This window comes from Amphibalanus amphitrite, unplaced genomic scaffold (genome assembly GCF_019059575.1).
Source record: "Amphibalanus amphitrite isolate SeventyFive unplaced genomic scaffold, NRLGWU_Aamphi_draft 000104F_arrow, whole genome shotgun sequence".
Taxonomy (NCBI): Eukaryota; Metazoa; Arthropoda; class Thecostraca; order Balanomorpha; family Balanidae; genus Amphibalanus; species Amphibalanus amphitrite.
The window spans coordinates 282444-300874 of NW_024881599.1; the positions used below are offsets into that span (position 1 = coordinate 282444).

Consider the following 18431-nt stretch of genomic DNA (forward strand, 5'->3'; position numbering starts at 1 on the left):
TGGGTTCAACACAGCAACCTGCATATTGCATATTTCACAATCCCTGCAGAAACTGGCAGTGGCCTATGTTGTATACCGAAGCAGGCGCAACAGTCCTCATTGGTATGCGGTCGCTTATGTAGCTTCATACCCGTCGCTATGGCGCCAGTCGACAACAGACCGACACAAACACTCGCGAAAATCCATACTTTCTAATAACCAGGAAATTGACTAATGATCCGCGGATCTGCTTACTGCTTAATTTCAATCGTCTTTTTGTGCACTGACATCTGAAAAGGCTGGAAGTCGTTAAATTCTGTCAGGTGATTGACATGAGCATATGCGCTTATGCTACGTTCGTGTCGTGCAGGGTTGGCCAGGAGTGAGTACCTAATGGATGTGAACTGTAATGCTAAGCATTTTTGCTTATCATTTTCTTTTCTATTATTTTGTGCTCGTTGCATCACCACGACATGCGTAATATTTGACTTTGTTGGTTTGCTTTTAGGCACGGGCAGCTATTCGTACTTTTCGTGCGTGCGTACCACGTATGCACCTGCACTCGCTGAGACCGTCATGTTATCATCCGAATGTCATTTCGCATAAGTTTGCTAAGTGATTGATTGTTGCCGACTGACTTGACCCGTTTTTGGACCTCGCCCGTGCCTATATGATCGGTACTCGCTGGAAACTTTGGAAAGACATCCCTCCCAAGCTCCTAATGAAACGTCTGTGTCCGATCGCTCCTTCGCGGTCCCGGCGGACGGCTGGCACGACGGTCGTTTGGACCGGGCCGGGCCGCCCACCCTGTCCGTAAAAGGCCGTCTGACCTTCCGCCTCCTCGCCGGTCCCAGGGTGATCCCTGATAGAGCTGCTCGGTAACGCCCGATCGTGACGTCACAATGACACATCGGCACCGTTTCAGGCCAAGCCGGCGGCGGCGGCGGCGGCCCCGGCAGCCGCCCCCGCCCGCGCGCGCCGCCCGGAGCCGGCCGCCGAGCCGCGCAAGCCGGCCGCCCGCGCCGCCCCCGCCCCCGCCAGACCGCCGCCCACAGCACCAGCCAAGGAGAACAGGGTAAGCGACGGACGATGACTGTCGTGATAGCTTCCTCGGTGATTCTGCGTGTGTGATGTATGGAACGATAGTTTGTGATGATGCTCGTGAGTAGACGCAAACGCAACGGCCAGTTCGAGCTTAGATGCTTTGAAGAGAGTGGGTAACATATGACCGCTGCGGAGTGCTTGATTGCCCATCCTCACTCTCTTACCGACCTGGCCAAAAAGAACAGTGCTTGTTTGTCTCGCCTGGGCCGCAGCGGCCTCCGCACGCGAGCGCCAGCCTTGGCTGCACGGTCCGCCTTGTGCGACCAGCACAGCTCGGCCACAGCGCAGAGTGGGCTCCTTGTAAGGACGCGATCCGGCGACTAGCCCGCCCACAGCGGACAGTTGCTCAACACAGCGGGGACGGGCAGCCCAGCTCTGCGGCCGGTGGTACTGGCGGGGTCCACCGCGACTGGCCTGTGACCGGCCACTCTGCACCAGCAGACCTACCCTGTTTGGTCACAGATATCACGAGCAGTCCCTAAATCAGAAGGAGGGACAGAGGGCACACCGGAGCAGCAGTCAGCCGCCATCTGTGCAGTCACAATGACATTGACGTGACGGGCGACTTAGCCCACCCACAGTTCCGACAGTTCACCGGCATTGCGTAGGAAATGCGGATAGCCTTGAGCGCGCATCCCGAATACGACGGATTTGGTGCGCCGATCTGAGATATCTGACGGGAAATTTATGAAAGGAACGTCATCAATCACATGTTTTGAAGGTGACATCTCACAGCTCTCAAGGTTTACAGGTTGAGACGCATCAATCATAGAGAGCACGGGATAAATATGATGTTCATTAATTTGGCACGTCACTGTGCTACCGCGGGCCCAGAAATAAATGAATTAATTTGTTAATGGACCACGGGATGGTTGTATGAGTCATTGCCTCAGTAGACAGCCTCATTCGCGCTACGCCCAGGCGATAGGGGCCCGCCCGGCAGGTCGTGGGCTTTTTATGATGAAGCAGCACGGAATGGGTGACCTCTTAACTGCTTCCAATTATGAACTGTTGTCGAATCATGCCACCAAACGCCACAAGCGTACGTCTTTGGGGAGAGGTTTAAAATATTCAGATTAGCTGAAAAGAGAATTATTTGATCAGAATCAAAAGGCAAGCCTTTTAATGCGTTTTAAATCACATTCTTCTGCGCTTACCTCAAGCTCAATGTCACAAAATTGCACCGTACTGACATTCTGTCTGTCTGAACCAGCCCCACTCCCGTCTTGGACTATCCAGTCAGTGTCATGGCCAACACGCCATATGACACGAGAAGAGCACACTGTCAATTGCCGTCCAAGTGACGAACCCTTCTCCCCTTTTACAGCCACCGGCGCCTCGTCCGCCGCCGACGGATCCCAACATGGCCCAGTGCCCGATCTGCCAGCGCCAGTTCAACAAGGACCGGCTCGAGAAACACCAGACCATCTGCGAAAAGTCCTCCAAGAAGAAGCGCAAGGTGTTCGACCCGGTCAAGATGCGCGTCAAGGGCACAGAGTCAGAGAGCTACCTGCGCAAGATCAAGAGCAAGAAACCTGAGAAGGAGGTGAGGTTAAATGGAGGGATGGGGACTGAAGGACTACCTACGTGCGAGACCTCTCCTGCGTTGTGATAAGTAGCGCTGGCCCCCGGGTGTCAATGCCTGTAGATAATACAATGAACTTTCGAACCGTATCGTTTGTTGTAACTGGTATATTTCAAGCTGATTTTAAAGCGAAAATCACAGCTATCTCTAATAGTTGCTGACCATGAGAGCTCATTTATCGTCGGTACATTTGGTCGCTGTCAGATCAATTCTTTATCTCTACCAATAACATTATGTGCCGTGTTTCTACATATGCATTTATTTCGATATTTCGATATGCAGGGAAGGCAACTGCGTGTTTACTAAAAAAGAAGCCCGACAATTTATGCAGTTCTGTGAATCCCGATCACATCCTCCGTCACGTGCCCAACTGACTGCCACCCTCCGTATCGCCAGGCTCCGAAGCCGGCCAAGAAGGACTGGCGCAAGCAGCACGAGGAGTTCATCCGCAACATCCGCGCGGCCAAGAAGGCGCAGCAGCACCTGGCCAACGGCGGCAAGCTGGAGGACCTGCCGCCCCCGCCGCCGATGGACACCTCCGACTACGTGCAGTGTCCGCACTGCGAGCGGCGCTTCAACGAGGCGGCCGCCGACCGGCACATCCCCAAGTGCGCCTCCATCTCCAGCAACAAGAGCAAGCCGGGCACCGGCCGCGCCTCCGCCGCCGCCAAGAAGCCGGCGGGCCGCGTCACGGCCGCGCCCAGGCTGCGCCGCTAGAGCGTCCTGGGTCGTCGACGGTGGCGCCCCCGGTAGGGGTGCCAATGACTGGCTCAGCCACACACCGAGGAGCTGACTTTCAAATAGGACGCTAGCGGGGCGAAAATGATACCCGACTTGTGACCCAAGAGCAGTGATGGTGGGACTCGGTCTTTCGCCACAAAAGCCTGACAGGTCCGCTTCATCCCCTGAAGAGGGTAAGGATGGTCGTTTTAGAGACCGACAGCGCGGTTGGGATCACGGCGTCCTGCATTATGGTGTAGCAGACAGCTTAGCCACCCTTCCCTTCCCCGTATACTTCACCGGCCTGAGCCTGTCGGCGGCTTCTCGCGTTGTGCTTGAAAGCAGCACATCATTTTATGGTCTTCCACGCACTATACCCGACCTCCATAGAAAGTCATTCAGTTTTAGCTGCTTCTAAGCACCAGCTGTATTTGTGATAAGTTTCCTACGCATCTCCTCCGCGATGCTTAGTTCTCCAACTTTATTTGGTTACGTTCGACCGTTTGAATCACGTTTACGTAGCTATCTAAGTAAGACTTCCTGAACCTTCAATGAAAAGCAAGAAGCGGGTCTCATCAGAGGAATGCATCTGTTCATTGGTCATCGTAATATGATCCCCAAGAACAAGGTAATACAACGAGGTCAATCATCAGGCCAACATCACTGAACTCATCGTTCAACAGTGATGCAAGAACAAACTTAGCGACTCCAAGGCTGGTCGTTTTCTCTTTGGTTTCAGCAACCGTGATGCGTTGGTAAATGTGGAGCCCGCAGTCGTAAAAAACTACTGTCATTATGTACATATATGACTGTTGAATCGAACGCGACCAAAGTAGGTAGGAGGACAGAGCGAATATATACATTTGAATGCGTCATCCGAAGTTATTTATGACGTCCATAACCGTTGACTGAATGCTGTCTCGAATTTCTGAGCGATGGAGTCTGGTCGCTTGAATGAGTGCTGACATTGTAAGATGCTGTGCTGCGTAGTAGATGCGGTGAAAGCATCCGATGCATGCTTGCTATATAGTATTACGGATGGATGTTCGGGAGCAACGAAGCCTACTTGAGCAGAAACGTCCATTTCTGTGATACGTTGGTAACTGTGGCGCGCGCGCCCTTAGACTATGCGAGAGCGATGTGGCATGATGATGATGCAGCAGGTGGAACTATGGTGGATGTAAACGCGGAAGTGTTCCTTCTGGGCGTAAGCGCTGTTTCGAAGTCTAGAGCGATCGCGTAATATCCATCCTCATTATCTAATAGCACTTCACGAAACCGCATCACTGACCAGAGACTGGTGAGAACAGTGAAGGGATTTCAATTAATGACCGCATTTCACTGGTCTGTAACAAGTCAGCTTCAGTAGTACCGTGGTAGCCTTCATCGGAAGGAGAGACGTGACTTGCGAGACGCAATGTCAGGAGCGCTGTGGTATGTGGAACTGTGGATGCTTGTCGTCTTGACGGGGCCTGTCTGGACGCAGGTTTCGCATTTGAGCGGAAGCTTAACTCCTCGTACGCGTCGATAATTTGTATAAAATAAACGGTGAAAACCCCTCCAGTCGCGTGTGCTCAAAATCGAAACATCATGGCGCGGATCCAGGATCGTACGCCATATGCTAATGTGGCGATTGCTCATATGGAAATGTCCGTCACGCAAAACCAATACTGATCGGTCGTCGCTGAAATAGGTAAGTAGCCTAAGAAGATTAAGTACATATCATTCGACATCAACGTAAGTAATGGTGCGGATAATATCCCTCCCAAAAGGACAATTTTTGAACAAGGTCGCTTATTTATTGAGAGCAAAAAATTCATCCAGCACTATCACGCTGCACGGAACCATGCTGTTACTCATTGACAATGTGTGTATGCATACGCACACACAGCTGACGCCTGACAGACAAGTGCCCCACGCATCCTAGTAAAAATGCCGACCAAATGTTACCAGTTGCAATCAAAACGTGAGAAACAAGGCAAGCAAAATGGATATACATGACGACGAATGCCTTTCCAAAAACACAAGTAACCAACAATGTGCACACGAGTTTGGTGATGCCAACATTACCAAAAATTTACCGTTCAACGCAGCAGTATGACCCTACTGAGATACAAGACCAACACATAGCTCCTATCTCCCAGCAGCTGGCACCCGCTGACTCACTGACGCAGAGCAGAGCCGGGGAGCCCCGTCCCAGACACCCTGCGTGCGACACATCGGCGCAGCGCCATAGATAATACCGGGCAGTCGCAGCATCCTGCGGCGGGCAGCGCCATCATGGGTAACTACACACCTGCCTCACAAGACGCTCCTTAACCTAATCTTTGTACAGTTGCCTTCGGGCCCACATCGCGCTGCCTCTCTGGCTCGTCTCTCATATTCCAGCATCCAGCAACGCGGGATACCCTACCTTCCAATGACCATGTCAACAGACACATCACCAAACACTTTCGTTCGGTCGTTCACACTCCTGACACAGACCCAGTTCGGTCGATCGCATTTCTTCCTTCGTTTCACCACCATCCTGACGGCGGCCGGCGCGGTCGGCCCCCTCACTCGAGCGTGTCCCTCTCGCACACGCCCATCTCCTTGTACGGCTTCACGGCGAACGTGGGCACCGTGTCGCGGATGCTGGGCGGCAGACACTCGCGGAACCGGTCGTGCTTCTCCTGCGGCATGTTGAACGCCAGCAGGCTCTTTTTGAGCCAGCAGGCGCGGCAGCGCGTGTCGGTCGAGTTGCGCGGCACCAGCACCGGGATGTGGCACTGGCCCAGTCCCAGCTGGCACTGCACCGGCTGCGTCTGCGGCTGGCGCGCCACGAACTTGCGGCACGCCTCGCAGGCGAACGAGCCGTACATGCGGCACTGTTCGGTGTACGTGTAGTACTTGGTTCCGCCGCAGACGCCGCACGTCACGTAGCCGGGCGAGGTGCTGGCCGGCGGTGGGCCCGTGTCCAGAGGGGGGCTGCTGGCGGCAGGCGCGGGCACCCGAGTCACAGTCACACGGTAATCAAAAGAGGCCGCTCTCCTGTACATACTGTAGTCAGTCTTGAAAGTACCGCTGTATCAGTGCGGTGGACTTATCAAGCCCGACTGAGGAAAGGCTACTAATTTGAGAGTAACGAGCCAGGTGACCTGGGGGATGGATAAGGATTCAGTCTTGTTCAATGATTCTCCAATTTAGCAGCCTTTCCTCGGTCGGGCTTGATGGATCCACCTCACCGATGAGCGAAGACTGACTGTACGGTACATCTGACACAGTAACACATGAACATCGTAAGAGGCCGCTCAAGTAGAATATGCATATTTTTAGACCCCCAGCTTATTAAGATTTGATTACGCGCTCATGATAACCCATTCAAGCCATGGCGAAAACGATATATGACATGTTGTTGGCATGTGATTGCACTGTGAAACAAAAATAAAAGGGAATGACAAAAAAGTAAAATAATGTATGCAGAGTCGACTGTAGAGTAATGCCAGGGACAGATACTATAAATTTCAGTCCACGGGTGATGATAAACAGTAGGCCCAACACTGGCTTGAGTTGTTTGTTGATTGCAGCTTTAGGACGCAAACAGAAGCTCACGGATGAACGTTAAAACCATGGTAAACGGTACAGGGCTGCAGGCCATGGCGTGAGCCAGAAGGTGTTTTTTCGCTGAATATGGAACGCCTTTCGGCAGGCTCAGGACCTCAAGTATTGGAACTGTGGATGTTTGAGCACCGCAAATCCGCCGTCCCAGAGCGCCGGATTGGCTCTGACCTTGACCCCTGCCGTCTGTTGTGGGCTGGCCCCAAAGCGAAGCCGGCGAGCTAGGGCGGCGAATTTGCGGTGCCCGAACACCTACAGTTCTTAACAATTTTTCACCTACGTCTTTTACGACCTAACTGCATTCTATAAATATTCAAATTGCCTGAAGAGGACAGGAACACTCAGGGGGAAATGACATACGGAACAGCAAGTAAGGAAAGGAATACTTACTGGAGACGAAAACGAAGGATCAACTACATAGGTATGCCAAGGCAAACAAACGCAAACGCATCTGACGCTTACGCAACAAAATGTCCGATCGAATTTATTGTCCGAACGTTGATCAATTATGTCTGCTATTGACCAATTGATTTACAAAAAAAAAAAACGAAAACAAACAAACAAGAATGCAAAGGAGTGCGCAAAGACCGAGCTCTCTATATTCAACAACAAACCCTACCAACTTTTACATCCGATATAATTTGTACATACTCTGACATCTACCGAATGAGCGACAAATTTACACTTAACCAATTTTCAGATGCCACATACAGAGACAATGTCTCTGTATGTGGCATCTGTATGTGGCAATGGCCAATGATTGTAGAGCACCCAAGTTGTTGCCACGATACCTAACTACAGATCTCGACCAATGCCCTGGTCAGCGGCTGGCAGACAGCTCATGAAAGCAGAGTGAATTGGATGAGCACAGCCGCTGCAGCGTCAAGTTCTGCCCTTAGCTCTCCCCTTCTCTGACCCACAACGTTCTGTTCCGCCTTTGGCTCTCCCTTCCGGCCTGTCCGCGGCAGTGTCACCTGCGCTCAACACTCCCTATTCACTGTCTAGTCACTAGTTCCGGGTTACATGACTGTCTCCAGCACCCCTCCCCCTCCCTCTAACTAAGTAATCTTGCCTCTCACTGGTCAGACCAGCGGTGTCATATTCTGCCCTCAGTCCCCCATCCTGTCCCCTCACCGATCCTGACCTGCCAACAGCTTGACCCACCCCCGTCCCAGTCCGTGTCACCGAGCCTCGACTGACCTGGCGCGCGGCAGCGGCATCGGGTCGGGCGGCTGGTACACCCGGTACTGGGTCTGATGGTAGATGGGGTCGCGCTGGCCGGGCCGCAGCGCCGGGATCTCCGACGGCAGCACGGCGTACTCCTCCGGCTCGGCGCCCTCCTCCTCCTGCTGCTGCCGCCGCCGCAGCTCCTGCTGCTGCTGCTGCTGAGAGCGCGACAGCTTCAGCTTCATCGGCGCGCCCGACACGGAGCGCACGGCGAACGTGTCGGCCGTGCGCGCCGCGTGGACGGCTGCCGAGGAGCCGCCGCGACCCCGACCCCGGCCGGCCGGCGGCTCCGGCTGCCGCGTCCGCAGGTTCTCCTGGGGGCGAGGAGACACGAAACTGGTAAGGACGGAGACAGCTGATGAAACCTGGCAATAAAGTAAAACAACATTGCGGTTGTCCAAAACAGCAGATTACACAAAAGTCTGAATTTGGAAGGCATGATCCATCGCTGTAGGGGAAGTTGGTCTCATGATCGACAACGTAAATAAACTACCACAGCGTCTGCACTTGCAAGCTTATGAGCTCATCCATACACAAAACTGTCAACCAACTCATTTACAACACATCTCAGTCTCCCGCCACAACCCACTCAGGCATACTGAACACACTGACCTGGAACTTGCTCCAGGCCTTCATGGCGTGCTCGCGATGGAACTGTTTGAGATGGTGCAGCACCGACTGCGGATCGCGGAACTTGGACTGGCACACACGGCACACGTACGCCTCCTTCTTGCCTGTAAGATGCATCACGATACGGCATATTACAGCACGACAGATTACTTATAACCGTCTCAGACCATGGATCATAGACAATTATGGATTCATCACGTTCACTTTGATATTTGAGAAACTGTTTCAGACGTCATACGTCTCTCACTACGTCTCTCAGTACGTTACAACAAGCTATTGCGACGTATAACTGAGAGTTGAATTATGAGAGCGAATATTGTCCGAACAGTCGATGGACCACTGACCGTCCTGTCGCTTTTTGGCGGCCTGCGGCGGCGGCAGCAGTCGGCGGGGCGGCGCTGGCGGCCGGGACGCGGCGCCGTCCTCGTCGGAGCTCGAGTCCTCCAGCCGCCGCGGCTGCTGCTGCTGTTGGTAAAACACGGGCGGAGAAAATGTCAAACACGCTGAAAAAGACTGGACGCTACAGCGCTCATAATTTTCGGACCTATCGTGAATGTTCATGACATTAATACGACGCCAAATTTTTGTGGGGTCATAACAGCACTATACACCAGATAACCGACCGAGTCTGCTTCTGCCAGCTATGCCTCACAGCTCATCCAATTTCAGCTCAATCAAACCATTAACCACACACCGTTATTATTCACCAGGGGAGTCCCTCCTTACCATCTTTATTGCCTACCTACCATTCCACACCACACTAACACATTCCAGTGCCATTCAATATAATACCAGAGGGTTCATCTCCCGCCACGTTCAGCTATTAATAATGAGTAAAGTAATTTTGTGTTCACCCACCTTCGTCGGTCGCACCACCAGTGGCGGCACTCGCGGCTCGCCCCCGGCTCCGCCGGCGCTGCGTCCGCCGGCCGCCGCCGGGTCGTCATCGTCACACTCGTGTTTGTCGAGGTCGCGCCGGCGGATAAAGCTGGTCTGGCACAGCGGGCACGTGAACCTGGCCACAACCGAGGAGCATAGAGATGTGTCAGCAGGACGGACAGGACATGGCACTTCTTCATTCACGACATTTGATCATGTCATCTTCCCTCAACCTGATTAAGATTCGAGGTTAAAGCAGAGCATCCTTCCGCTGTACGCACCTGGGTGCGCCGAACTTTTTGCCGGCGCTGCCGCCGCCGCCGCCGCGACTGCGGTACATGTTGGCCGTGGAGGCGAGCAGGTCGAGTCCGCTGGCGGCGCCGTTGGCCACATCGTCAGTGGGCGTGCCGAACAGCTGGGCCGCGTCGCGCGGCTTGTAGAAGTCGGACAGGTTCACCACTATCACCTGAGGATGGGCGGGAAGAGAGGCATTGCTGTGTGATGCACGTGATGCACCGTTGCAGGAAATGACAGCAATAGAAGAGCCTGTCTCATCTCGACTTTCAGATTTGTTTGAATGAGATATGAATTTTGCTGATTGGGCCAAACATCAGTAATATTGATGAAAAGTAGCAATTGAAAGTTCGAAACACCTCAGCCTAAAGAAAAATCGGCAAAGCAGCCACGTTCATAAAATCAACGCTCAGTAAAGATGTAAGCTCAGTAAGCCTACAGCCGCCGTCATACGATCAGCACTCAGCGTCCGCAGCCCACCTGTGAGCCCACGTCGATCTCGATGCTCTTGGTGAGGTCGTCGACGCCGATTTTGGGCGCCCAGTCGGTGACGGGCCGGGGCGGCGGCGGCGGCGGCAGGTCGGCGTCCGGGGTGTGCGTCTCCAGCAGGTAGTCCAGGTAGCCCGGCCCGTGGCTCGTCGAGAGCCGCTCCAGCCGCTTAGCCAGGCCGCCGCGCAGACAAAACGTGAACTTCTCCATTGCTGGCAGGATGGAGATGCTCTCACTATGATTCTGCAAGGAAAACAAATAATGATTATTACGATTTTAGGTAGCCTCAGTGCCCTTTAGGATTATCAGGGTGCGGATGAAACATTGCACAAGTGAGCACTCAGAGCAGAGCAGACCCAATTTTAGCAATGCTCTCCATGAGTCAACTAAGCTAGATAATGTAAACACCAATTTGTGCCAAGATGGCCATTAATAGTGTGAATACAGCAAGCAGGACACTGACTTATGCATTAGCCATCATCGCTTAAAAGGTGGATTCTGTCAGAAAAAAAACACACTTCTTGCTGGGCTGCTACAATGCGAAGTAACTGTACTTGAATATGTTCATGTACAATGTGCCAATGTGGTGACAAAATTTAACAGTTTTGGTGATGCAAATTGCATATTCAAACATTGCATGAAACCAACACCATCTTTCTTATAGCTTATTCTGGATGGGCTGCATGAAGTGATAATTATTTCTCAGCATATTACTCTGAAATCCTGGCAGGATTGCAATTATGAAGATGATTTAAAGCTCCATCATTTGCCAACATATGGAAAGGGTAAATAATAAGGTAAATTTACCCTCAAAACAGCAGCTTAGTGATGTATAAACAGTCAAAATTACTAGAGGTGTTGTGATGAGTTAGCAAAGAGTAAATTGAAATGACAATATGCCACACAATGTGTCCCAAGCACAATGAGTGCGCCATCCTATAGCCCAATGCCATGGCAGAGACCCATGTCAGTGTGTTAGAAGAATGAATTTCTGGAAACAATGATTGGCTATGGAGGGATGATTAGCCAGGCCCACAACCCTAGTCACCTGCAGAAATAGGAATTGAACACATCTAAGTTATACCTAATACTGTCCATCTGTATTTTTATCCATATGGTGCAGAGCAATTATAGAGCTCCAGCTAACAGACCCCAAAACAAATTGCCATATGGGAAACTAGACAATTTTATCTTATGAAATAAACAACCCTCTAGCTGTGTGGCTCTTGTGCTCCTGAGCCAGACTGCAAGGCATAATAACAAGGCCAGTAAGACAGACCAACAAGGGATCAATCCACACCAGCACATACCCACCAACCATTAACCAGTTTTGGCTGGGAAATCTGCACCAGCCGGCACTGAACAAGAATAAAACATTTTGCTACATAGGTAACTTATTGAACAGAGGAAAAGAAGAAAACAATGATAATCCAGTAATGAGTGGGAAAACCACAGGTTCTTCTGATCCTATTTTCTTCCCAATATCCCAGTATACCAGTATACCATTATTATCCAGATTTTAGATAAAACAAAAGTACAATAAAAGGTTAATTTTCCCCATCCCAACCCATTGTGTCTCCCTGTGTTTGTGTATAATTTTCAATATCTGTCCTGCACAGTGCCACTAAGGGTCATAACAGCTCAGTGCCAATTGAATTTATGCAGTGCACCAGACCAGTTAATCTCCACCACACCGCAAAGCACCTCCCAGAGCTTGCAAGAAGGGCCATCACAATGGGAGAAGAGAAGGAGGAATCACAACCAAAGGCTGACAAGAAAGAAAATGTGCAGGAAGACAACCAGGCAATAATCTCTGCCATCAAGGCCCAAAAACAAGAAATCCTGGCAGCCATGAAGCAGCAAGAGAAAGTGATCATCACAAGCATCAAAGAAACACAACCAGCAAAAACATATGCTGAAGCTGCAAAGAAGATAGAAGATCAAGTTGGCAAACTGCAGTCTGCGATGAAGGGAACAGCAGAAATGTCTGAAGCAGTCAATGTTATCAAACAGAAAAGTGAAGAGCAGAGTGATAAACTCAAAGGGATGGAAGAAAGTGTGGTGAGGCAGATGGCCCAACAAAGTCAAGTCCTGGAGAGTAACACAACCAACATAGAGAAAGTCGTGAGATTGAAAGAGAAGGAGAATAGAGCACAAAACCTGATCTTCCACAACATAGACGAGTCAAAGTCTGCCAATGTTGAAGAAAGAAAAGACCATGATGAACAACAATTCAAGGAAATGATGAAAAAGCTTATGGGAGAAAACAGGAGCTTCAAGACAGAAAAAATCATCAGGCTCGGAAAGAAAGATGAGACGACAAAGAAGAACAGGCTGATGCTGGTGAGACTGTCCAGCAGGGAAGAGGCAGAAGAAATCTACAAGAACCGCATGAGGATGAGAGAGGTAAATATAGAAAACAAATACATATCCCTGGATAGAACGCCAGAAGAGAGGAAGAAGTTCCATGAGCTGAAAAAGGAACTCGAGGAAAAGGGGACTGCCACACACAGGATCTTTCGAGGAAGGGTCATCAGAAACCAATGAACTACCAAGAAAGAAGAAAAGGGGAAATCAGCTGATAAAGAGTAAAACTGTTACAGTCAACATGGTGAATGTGCAGGGCCTCACAAGAAATAAACTTCTTGAGCTTGAAGAACTTTTGAAAACAAACTGTGATATACTGTGTCTTACAGAAACACAACAAAAATTTGAAAAGTATGAAGTTTCTGTAGGTGTTACAATGATTGAGAGTATGAGAGAGATGAGGGATAAGAAGGGAGGGGGACTCCGGATAATGTTCCAAACTAAGCAAGGGACAAGTGTTGCAAAACAAAGAACGTGTAGCACAGACATTTTGCATGCAGTCATGGAATTAGGGTGTTTTAAGTTGCACATCATCCTTGTATATCTGTCTGTAAGGAAATCTGCTGAAGACTGTGAGAGGAATAAAAACATGAAAGCTGAAATTGATAACATAATTGAAACAATTATGGCAAAAGATGAGGCTCTATTGTTGCTCGGAGACATGAACGGACACATTGGACAGCTTGGCTATCAAAGAGAAGATGAAAATGGGAGAATTGTCTTAGACTGGACAAATAAATCATCACTGATACTGCTAAACCTAGAAGAATTTTGCCAAGGTAAATATACATGGTCAAGGCAGGACCAAAATAGTGCAATCGATTATGTCCTCGCAAATAGGAGGTGCTATCAGCGTATTGAGAGCATGACAATTGATGAAGAGAGGGAGCTTTTTGACCTCTCAGATCACCATATGATTTCGGTCAGAATGGAAATACCCACAAGAAACCAAAGCTTTAATAAGGGAACGACAAGTGTCAGAGAATTCTGGAAGGTAGATGCTGGCTCATTGGAACTCTTCGGAGAAGAGATGCAGAGAAGGCTCCAAAATGAGAACATAACAAACATAGAGGAGCTCAATGGCCTGATGACAGAAGTGGCCAACAGCAAGTTAAAAGCAACATACCGCAAGAAAAGCCTGATAGGGCAACAGGTGAAAGAAAAGCCATGGGTCACAGATAAAATCAGGGAAGCTATCAAGAAACGCAGGGCCATAAACCGGGAAAAACGAAACACCAAAGACAAAGATCAAGAGAAGCTGCTCAATGAACAGTATAAAATACAGAAAAAGAAGGTCCAGGAAATGGTGAAAGAGGCTGTGACAAAATCAGAAAAGAAGACAACTGAAGAAATCAGGAACAGTGCTAACAAGAGCAAGTCAATGTTTGAAAACATTGACAAACTAAGGAAGAAGGAGAGAAACCAAGAAGACATCCAACTGTATGACAATGAAGGCAAGAAACTGGAACCAGAAGTGGAAGAAGAGGAGTTGGTGAAATTCTGGAAAACTGTGTACCAGCAGCACTCAAACGAGATCAGTAAAATATGGAACAGTGATGTGAAGAAGGAATATGAAGAAGGTATGAGGAGAACTGTGCACGAGGGACCCCACTTCCCGAGACACATGAGAGAGTTGATGGATATGGCTCTCCCTGTGAGACAGGAAATATCACAGATGAACCCCACACAGATTGAAGTAGAAGATGTGAAAAAAGCAGTATCCGGACTGAAGAACAAAACTGCACCAGGACCAGACTTGCTCAAACCGGAACTATACAAAGCACTCGTAATGACGAAGGAAGGCCTAGATACCCTAACAAGCTGTCTACAACAGCAACTGGATGCCGACTCGAAGCCAGATTCGTGGAAGACGTCGAAGACTAAAATGATCCCCAAGATCAAGAAACCCACTGCAAAAGACTTGCGTCCCATAGCGTTGACAAACATATCATACAAGCTGTTCATGAGTATTCTGAAGGATAAAATTGAGAGTCACTTAAAGTATAATGATGAAATGCTAGAGATACAAGCAGGTTTCACTAGTGGGGGGAAGGTTGAAGACAATTTATTCCTATTGCGTTACTGCGTTGAAGACAGCTTTCGCAGGAAAAAGCCATTGTTTGTGACAGCCATTGACTATTCGAAGGCCTTCGATTCGGTTAATAGAGCTGAAATGGTAGAAGCCCTGAAGTTCTACAAGATCGACTCCAAAATCATTGATGCTACGACGCAAATCTACCAGGGAGACTCAACGAAAATCAAGCTCAATGACAGGACTGAAGCAGTCATCGACGTCACATCAGGAATACGACAAGGATGCAATGGGTCAACGACAAGCTTCAAAATTGTAACATACCTTATCGCCAAAGCTCTGACAGATACGGGACTGGGCTTCAAAAATGATATTGTCCGAATCCCAGTGTTGTTCTTTGCTGACGACGGACTCGTCCTAACTGAGACTTTACAGGAGACAGAGCACCTAGTGACAACGCTGGCGGACATCAGTGGCAAGTTCGGTTTGAAGATAAACAAAGACAAGAGCGCGGTCATCATCTACAATTGTCAGGAGCAACCCAAGGTCATCGCAGACATCCCTGTGGTTCAACAGATCAAGTACCTGGGAGTTTGTGTCACAAACAAGAAAAGGCTCTTCAAGGAACACATTAACGTAATGCATCAGAAGTCCCAAAAGCTGGCCAACATGACCTACGGAATAACGCAAAAATGCTGCAACAAGCTGATGATTGGCAAGTGCTATTGGAAATGTCTGTCGCTCCCTTCGTTTCTTCATGGGGCGAGCATCCTGAGCCTTACGGACGCAGACATCAAGAAGCTCCAAGTATGTGAGAATGGAGTGTTCAGACAAATTCTGGGAGCACCGAGATACACGCCGATCTGTACGCTCAGAGGTGAGGTGGGAACCTCCCTGATGAAGACCAGGATCATGGAAGGGCACTTGCAGTTCCTGAGAGGCGCGATGCAAGGAAGCAACGACCTCATCAGAAGGATCGCCAGAGCAGAACTAGAAGTGCGGAAAAGTACATGGGCGAAGACAACGAAACGGTACCTGGAAGCTGTGGGATTAAATGCTGCAGAACTGGAGAGGATGAACAAGTCTACCTTGAAGAAACGCCTGAAAGAGTGGGATGACAAACAGTGGAAAGAAGAGCTCGAGGCCAAGTCCAGTATAATGGTATACCGATCTGCCAAAACAGCCATTAAAGAAGATCCGATCTACGATAACACAGCATCGTCAATCATACTCTTCCAGGCCAGATCCAACACGCTCCCGCTGGAGACTAGGAAGAGACACACTGGCGAAGAAACCACGTGTCTCCTGTGTGGAGATGGGGAGGAAGACCAGCACCACTTCCTGCTTGAGTGCACCAAACTCGCAGAAGAACGGCTCAAGATGACTTCACTCCAACGCCCACACCAAGAAGACCAACTAGAAGTCCTGAAGACATTCCTCTTCAATGAAAGCACGGAAGAGATGGAGAAGAACAAGGAGGGACTCTACAAGCTCTGGAGACTGAGGAAGAGGAAACTGGTGACCGTGACGGATGGTGAGCAGAGGACTGGAGCGGACAGAAGCTGACTTGTCTAATTCTGTCCAGGTTACATCCTAACCATATCCCAGAAACCTCCCACCACCCGACGCGCATTTATAGGGCTACCGATGCAACCGGTGACAGCCCGACCACATCATCAGCATCAGCATCAGCATCAGCATCAGCAAAGCACCATATCAACAAGATCTCTGAAATTACTGAGCTTTGCAGGCTGGCTTAGCTCCAAGCCCCTAGACATTCTAAAAGAATGTGATGATTGTATAAACTTGACGTGTTTTCAAGATCATTAATATTATGTTTAAATGAGGAAATTCCAAAACATAATTTGTCAATAGCCTCACAAAACTCTATTAGCATAACAAAATACTTTCATTAATTGATCATATCACCATCACTATGCTTTAACAAAAATGCTCTATGCAAAGGTTGCCCGAAGCAAACATACGCAGACCGAAATCCCGCTAAAATAGAAAAATGCAGCTAGTGTAGCCTCATCAGATTCAGCAGCTTTCATAAATTCGTTGATGGCTACTCTTTTACGAGCACATAAATCACAGCTCATCAACTACTAAAATCCTAAGAGAAATAAGCACAAGTCGCAAATTATGCCAAAAGAAAAGAACAAACATCAACATCGCAAAATGACAAACAGGCAATGCTTACCAAACATGAACAATTTCAGGCACAAGGAGCAGCAGCTTTTATAATATTATTTTAGCAAAATGCATCACACCCATTATGATTATAAACCGTTAAAAATATTCATCAATAACACTCACGCACTCCAACGTTAGCATGCAAGAAATCTTTTGAAACCTCAATGAAACCTAATGTTTAAAACTAGTAGTTGACGTCTGACTGAGCTCGAGAGCGAATCAGAAGCATAAAGTTTGAAATCATGACGTCAAAATTACGTCACATTTTACAAAGTTTTGTAAAGAATCGTCTCTTTTCTTGAGGCAAAATGGCGGATCCTAATTGTCTCAAAAGCGATCTGAATTTAAATGGTAAATAGCGAAAATAATTCGAAATAAATATGAAAGGAAACGAAAAATGCAGATAAAGTTTGTGTTTATTCTTTCGACCTCCAAGTCGACATAAAAACTCATTTTTCACAAACTCTTTTTTTATAAGAAATGCTCTAGAGAAGTAGACAGTTATGGCATATGAGACAAAACATGCTTTTTGGCGCCAAGTCTGCAGAAGGTGCAGAAGCGCGAAGCGCGTGTCCGTTGTGTGTGTTTTGGTCTCTTATACGGCCTTGGTTTTGGTTGTATATTTCAACAATTCTTCACGCGGTCCCGCGGTATTGTGCGGGCTCGATATTTTTATTTATTGTTTGCTAATTTAAGGAAAGTGTTATTGAATTTGTGAGAAATGCCACTGGCTGATGAGATAAATGAAGAGTTTGGAAACTTCTGCATCAACCTCACGAAAGATACACTGTCAAAATGTAAGCTTACAAACAAACGGAATGTCTGCGATGACGGGTGATGTATCATAATATTGTAGGTACCTCACTTTGACTTGCCTGTAGAAAATAGATGAGACTCTTTTACATTGTTTTTTTTTTACTTTGGATATTACACCAGTAAAACTCCTTTTGGGCGAAGAACGAGCGAGCAAGATAGTGAGCCCTGCGCGTGCGGAAGGGCGGTAGGGCACTTCCAACAGGCTGTGCAAAGCACCCTTCTAACTGGTCGCTAGCGGTGTGCCAAATTTGAACGCAATCAGCACAGCTGTTCCTGAGATCTGGAAGTGGCACTCTGCACGTTCAAACGGGGTCCAAACTGACGTTTGCACGGCACCCTGCTAACTAGTCCCCAACCGTGTAACAAATTTGAGTGCAAACGGACCAGCCTGCAGCCGTTCTCGAGATCTGGAAGCACCCCCTGCACGCGCGCATGTGCAGTAACACCCTAACCGCAACACATGGGAATGCATTGCCTGGTGGGTGCCCACCTGAGCCCTGTTCGGGTCCGCGCAAA

General features: G+C 49.0%; 3 protein-coding genes across 5 annotated transcripts in view; 2 read left to right on the forward strand and 1 right to left on the reverse strand.

The window, feature by feature from the left end:
• The first annotated feature begins 994 nt into the window (after positions 1–994).
• On the forward strand, positions 995–4951 carry LOC122380696 (zinc finger C2HC domain-containing protein 1A-like). The gene is made up of 3 exons (XM_043364082.1): positions 995–1054; positions 2411–2629; positions 3065–4951. Exons 2-3 carry the CDS (start codon positions 2447–2449, stop codon positions 3383–3385), a joined length of 504 nt encoding a protein of 167 aa, XP_043220017.1. The 5' UTR covers positions 995–1054; positions 2411–2446; the 3' UTR covers positions 3386–4951.
• Positions 4952–5165: 214 nt separating this feature from the next.
• Positions 5166–17251, reverse strand: LOC122380692. 3 transcript variants are annotated; one of them, XM_043364072.1, is made up of 8 exons: positions 17107–17251; positions 10496–10747; positions 10003–10187; positions 9701–9857; positions 9187–9307; positions 8825–8946; positions 8186–8526; positions 5166–6358 (listed from the first exon to the last, which is right to left on the reverse strand). In XM_043364072.1, the coding sequence occupies exons 2-8, from the start codon at positions 10712–10714 to the stop codon at positions 5944–5946; spliced, it is 1560 nt and encodes a 519-aa protein (XP_043220007.1). In that variant the 5' UTR covers positions 10715–10747; positions 17107–17251; the 3' UTR covers positions 5166–5943. The 3 variants fall into 3 exon arrangements, with proteins under 3 accessions (XP_043220007.1, XP_043220008.1, XP_043220009.1); XM_043364073.1 differs by having other exon boundaries at positions 9187–9304; positions 17107–17242; XM_043364074.1 differs by having other exon boundaries at positions 5166–6355; positions 17107–17242.
• Positions 17252–17648: 397 nt separating this feature from the next.
• The window catches only part of LOC122380679 (DNA polymerase alpha subunit B-like), a 47779-nt gene continuing 46996 nt past the window's right edge, over positions 17649–18431 (forward strand). The window contains exon 1 of the mRNA XM_043364053.1: positions 17649–17896. Within this exon, the coding sequence (XP_043219988.1) occupies positions 17821–17896 (76 nt within the window). The 5' untranslated portion in view covers positions 17649–17820. The remainder of the gene's footprint in view (positions 17897–18431) is intronic.

Coding starts and splice junctions, on each gene's coding strand:
- LOC122380696 (XM_043364082.1), top strand. CDS start 2,447: ATGGCCCAGTGCCCGATCTGCCAGCGCCAGTTCAACAAGGACCGGCTC. Junction 2,630..3,064: donor GCAAGAAACCTGAGAAGGAG/GTGAGGTTAAAT, acceptor CCGTATCGCCAG/GCTCCGAAGCCGGCCAAGAA.
- LOC122380692 (XM_043364072.1), bottom strand. CDS start 10,714: ATGGAGAAGTTCACGTTTTGTCTGCGCGGCGGCCTGGCTAAGCGGCTG. Junction 9,308..9,700: donor TGGTGGTGCGACCGACGAAG/GTGGGTGAACAC, acceptor TTTTACCAACAG/CAGCAGCAGCCGCGGCGGCT. Junction 8,947..9,186: donor CGCCAAAAAGCGACAGGACG/GTCAGTGGTCCA, acceptor TGCATCTTACAG/GCAAGAAGGAGGCGTACGTG.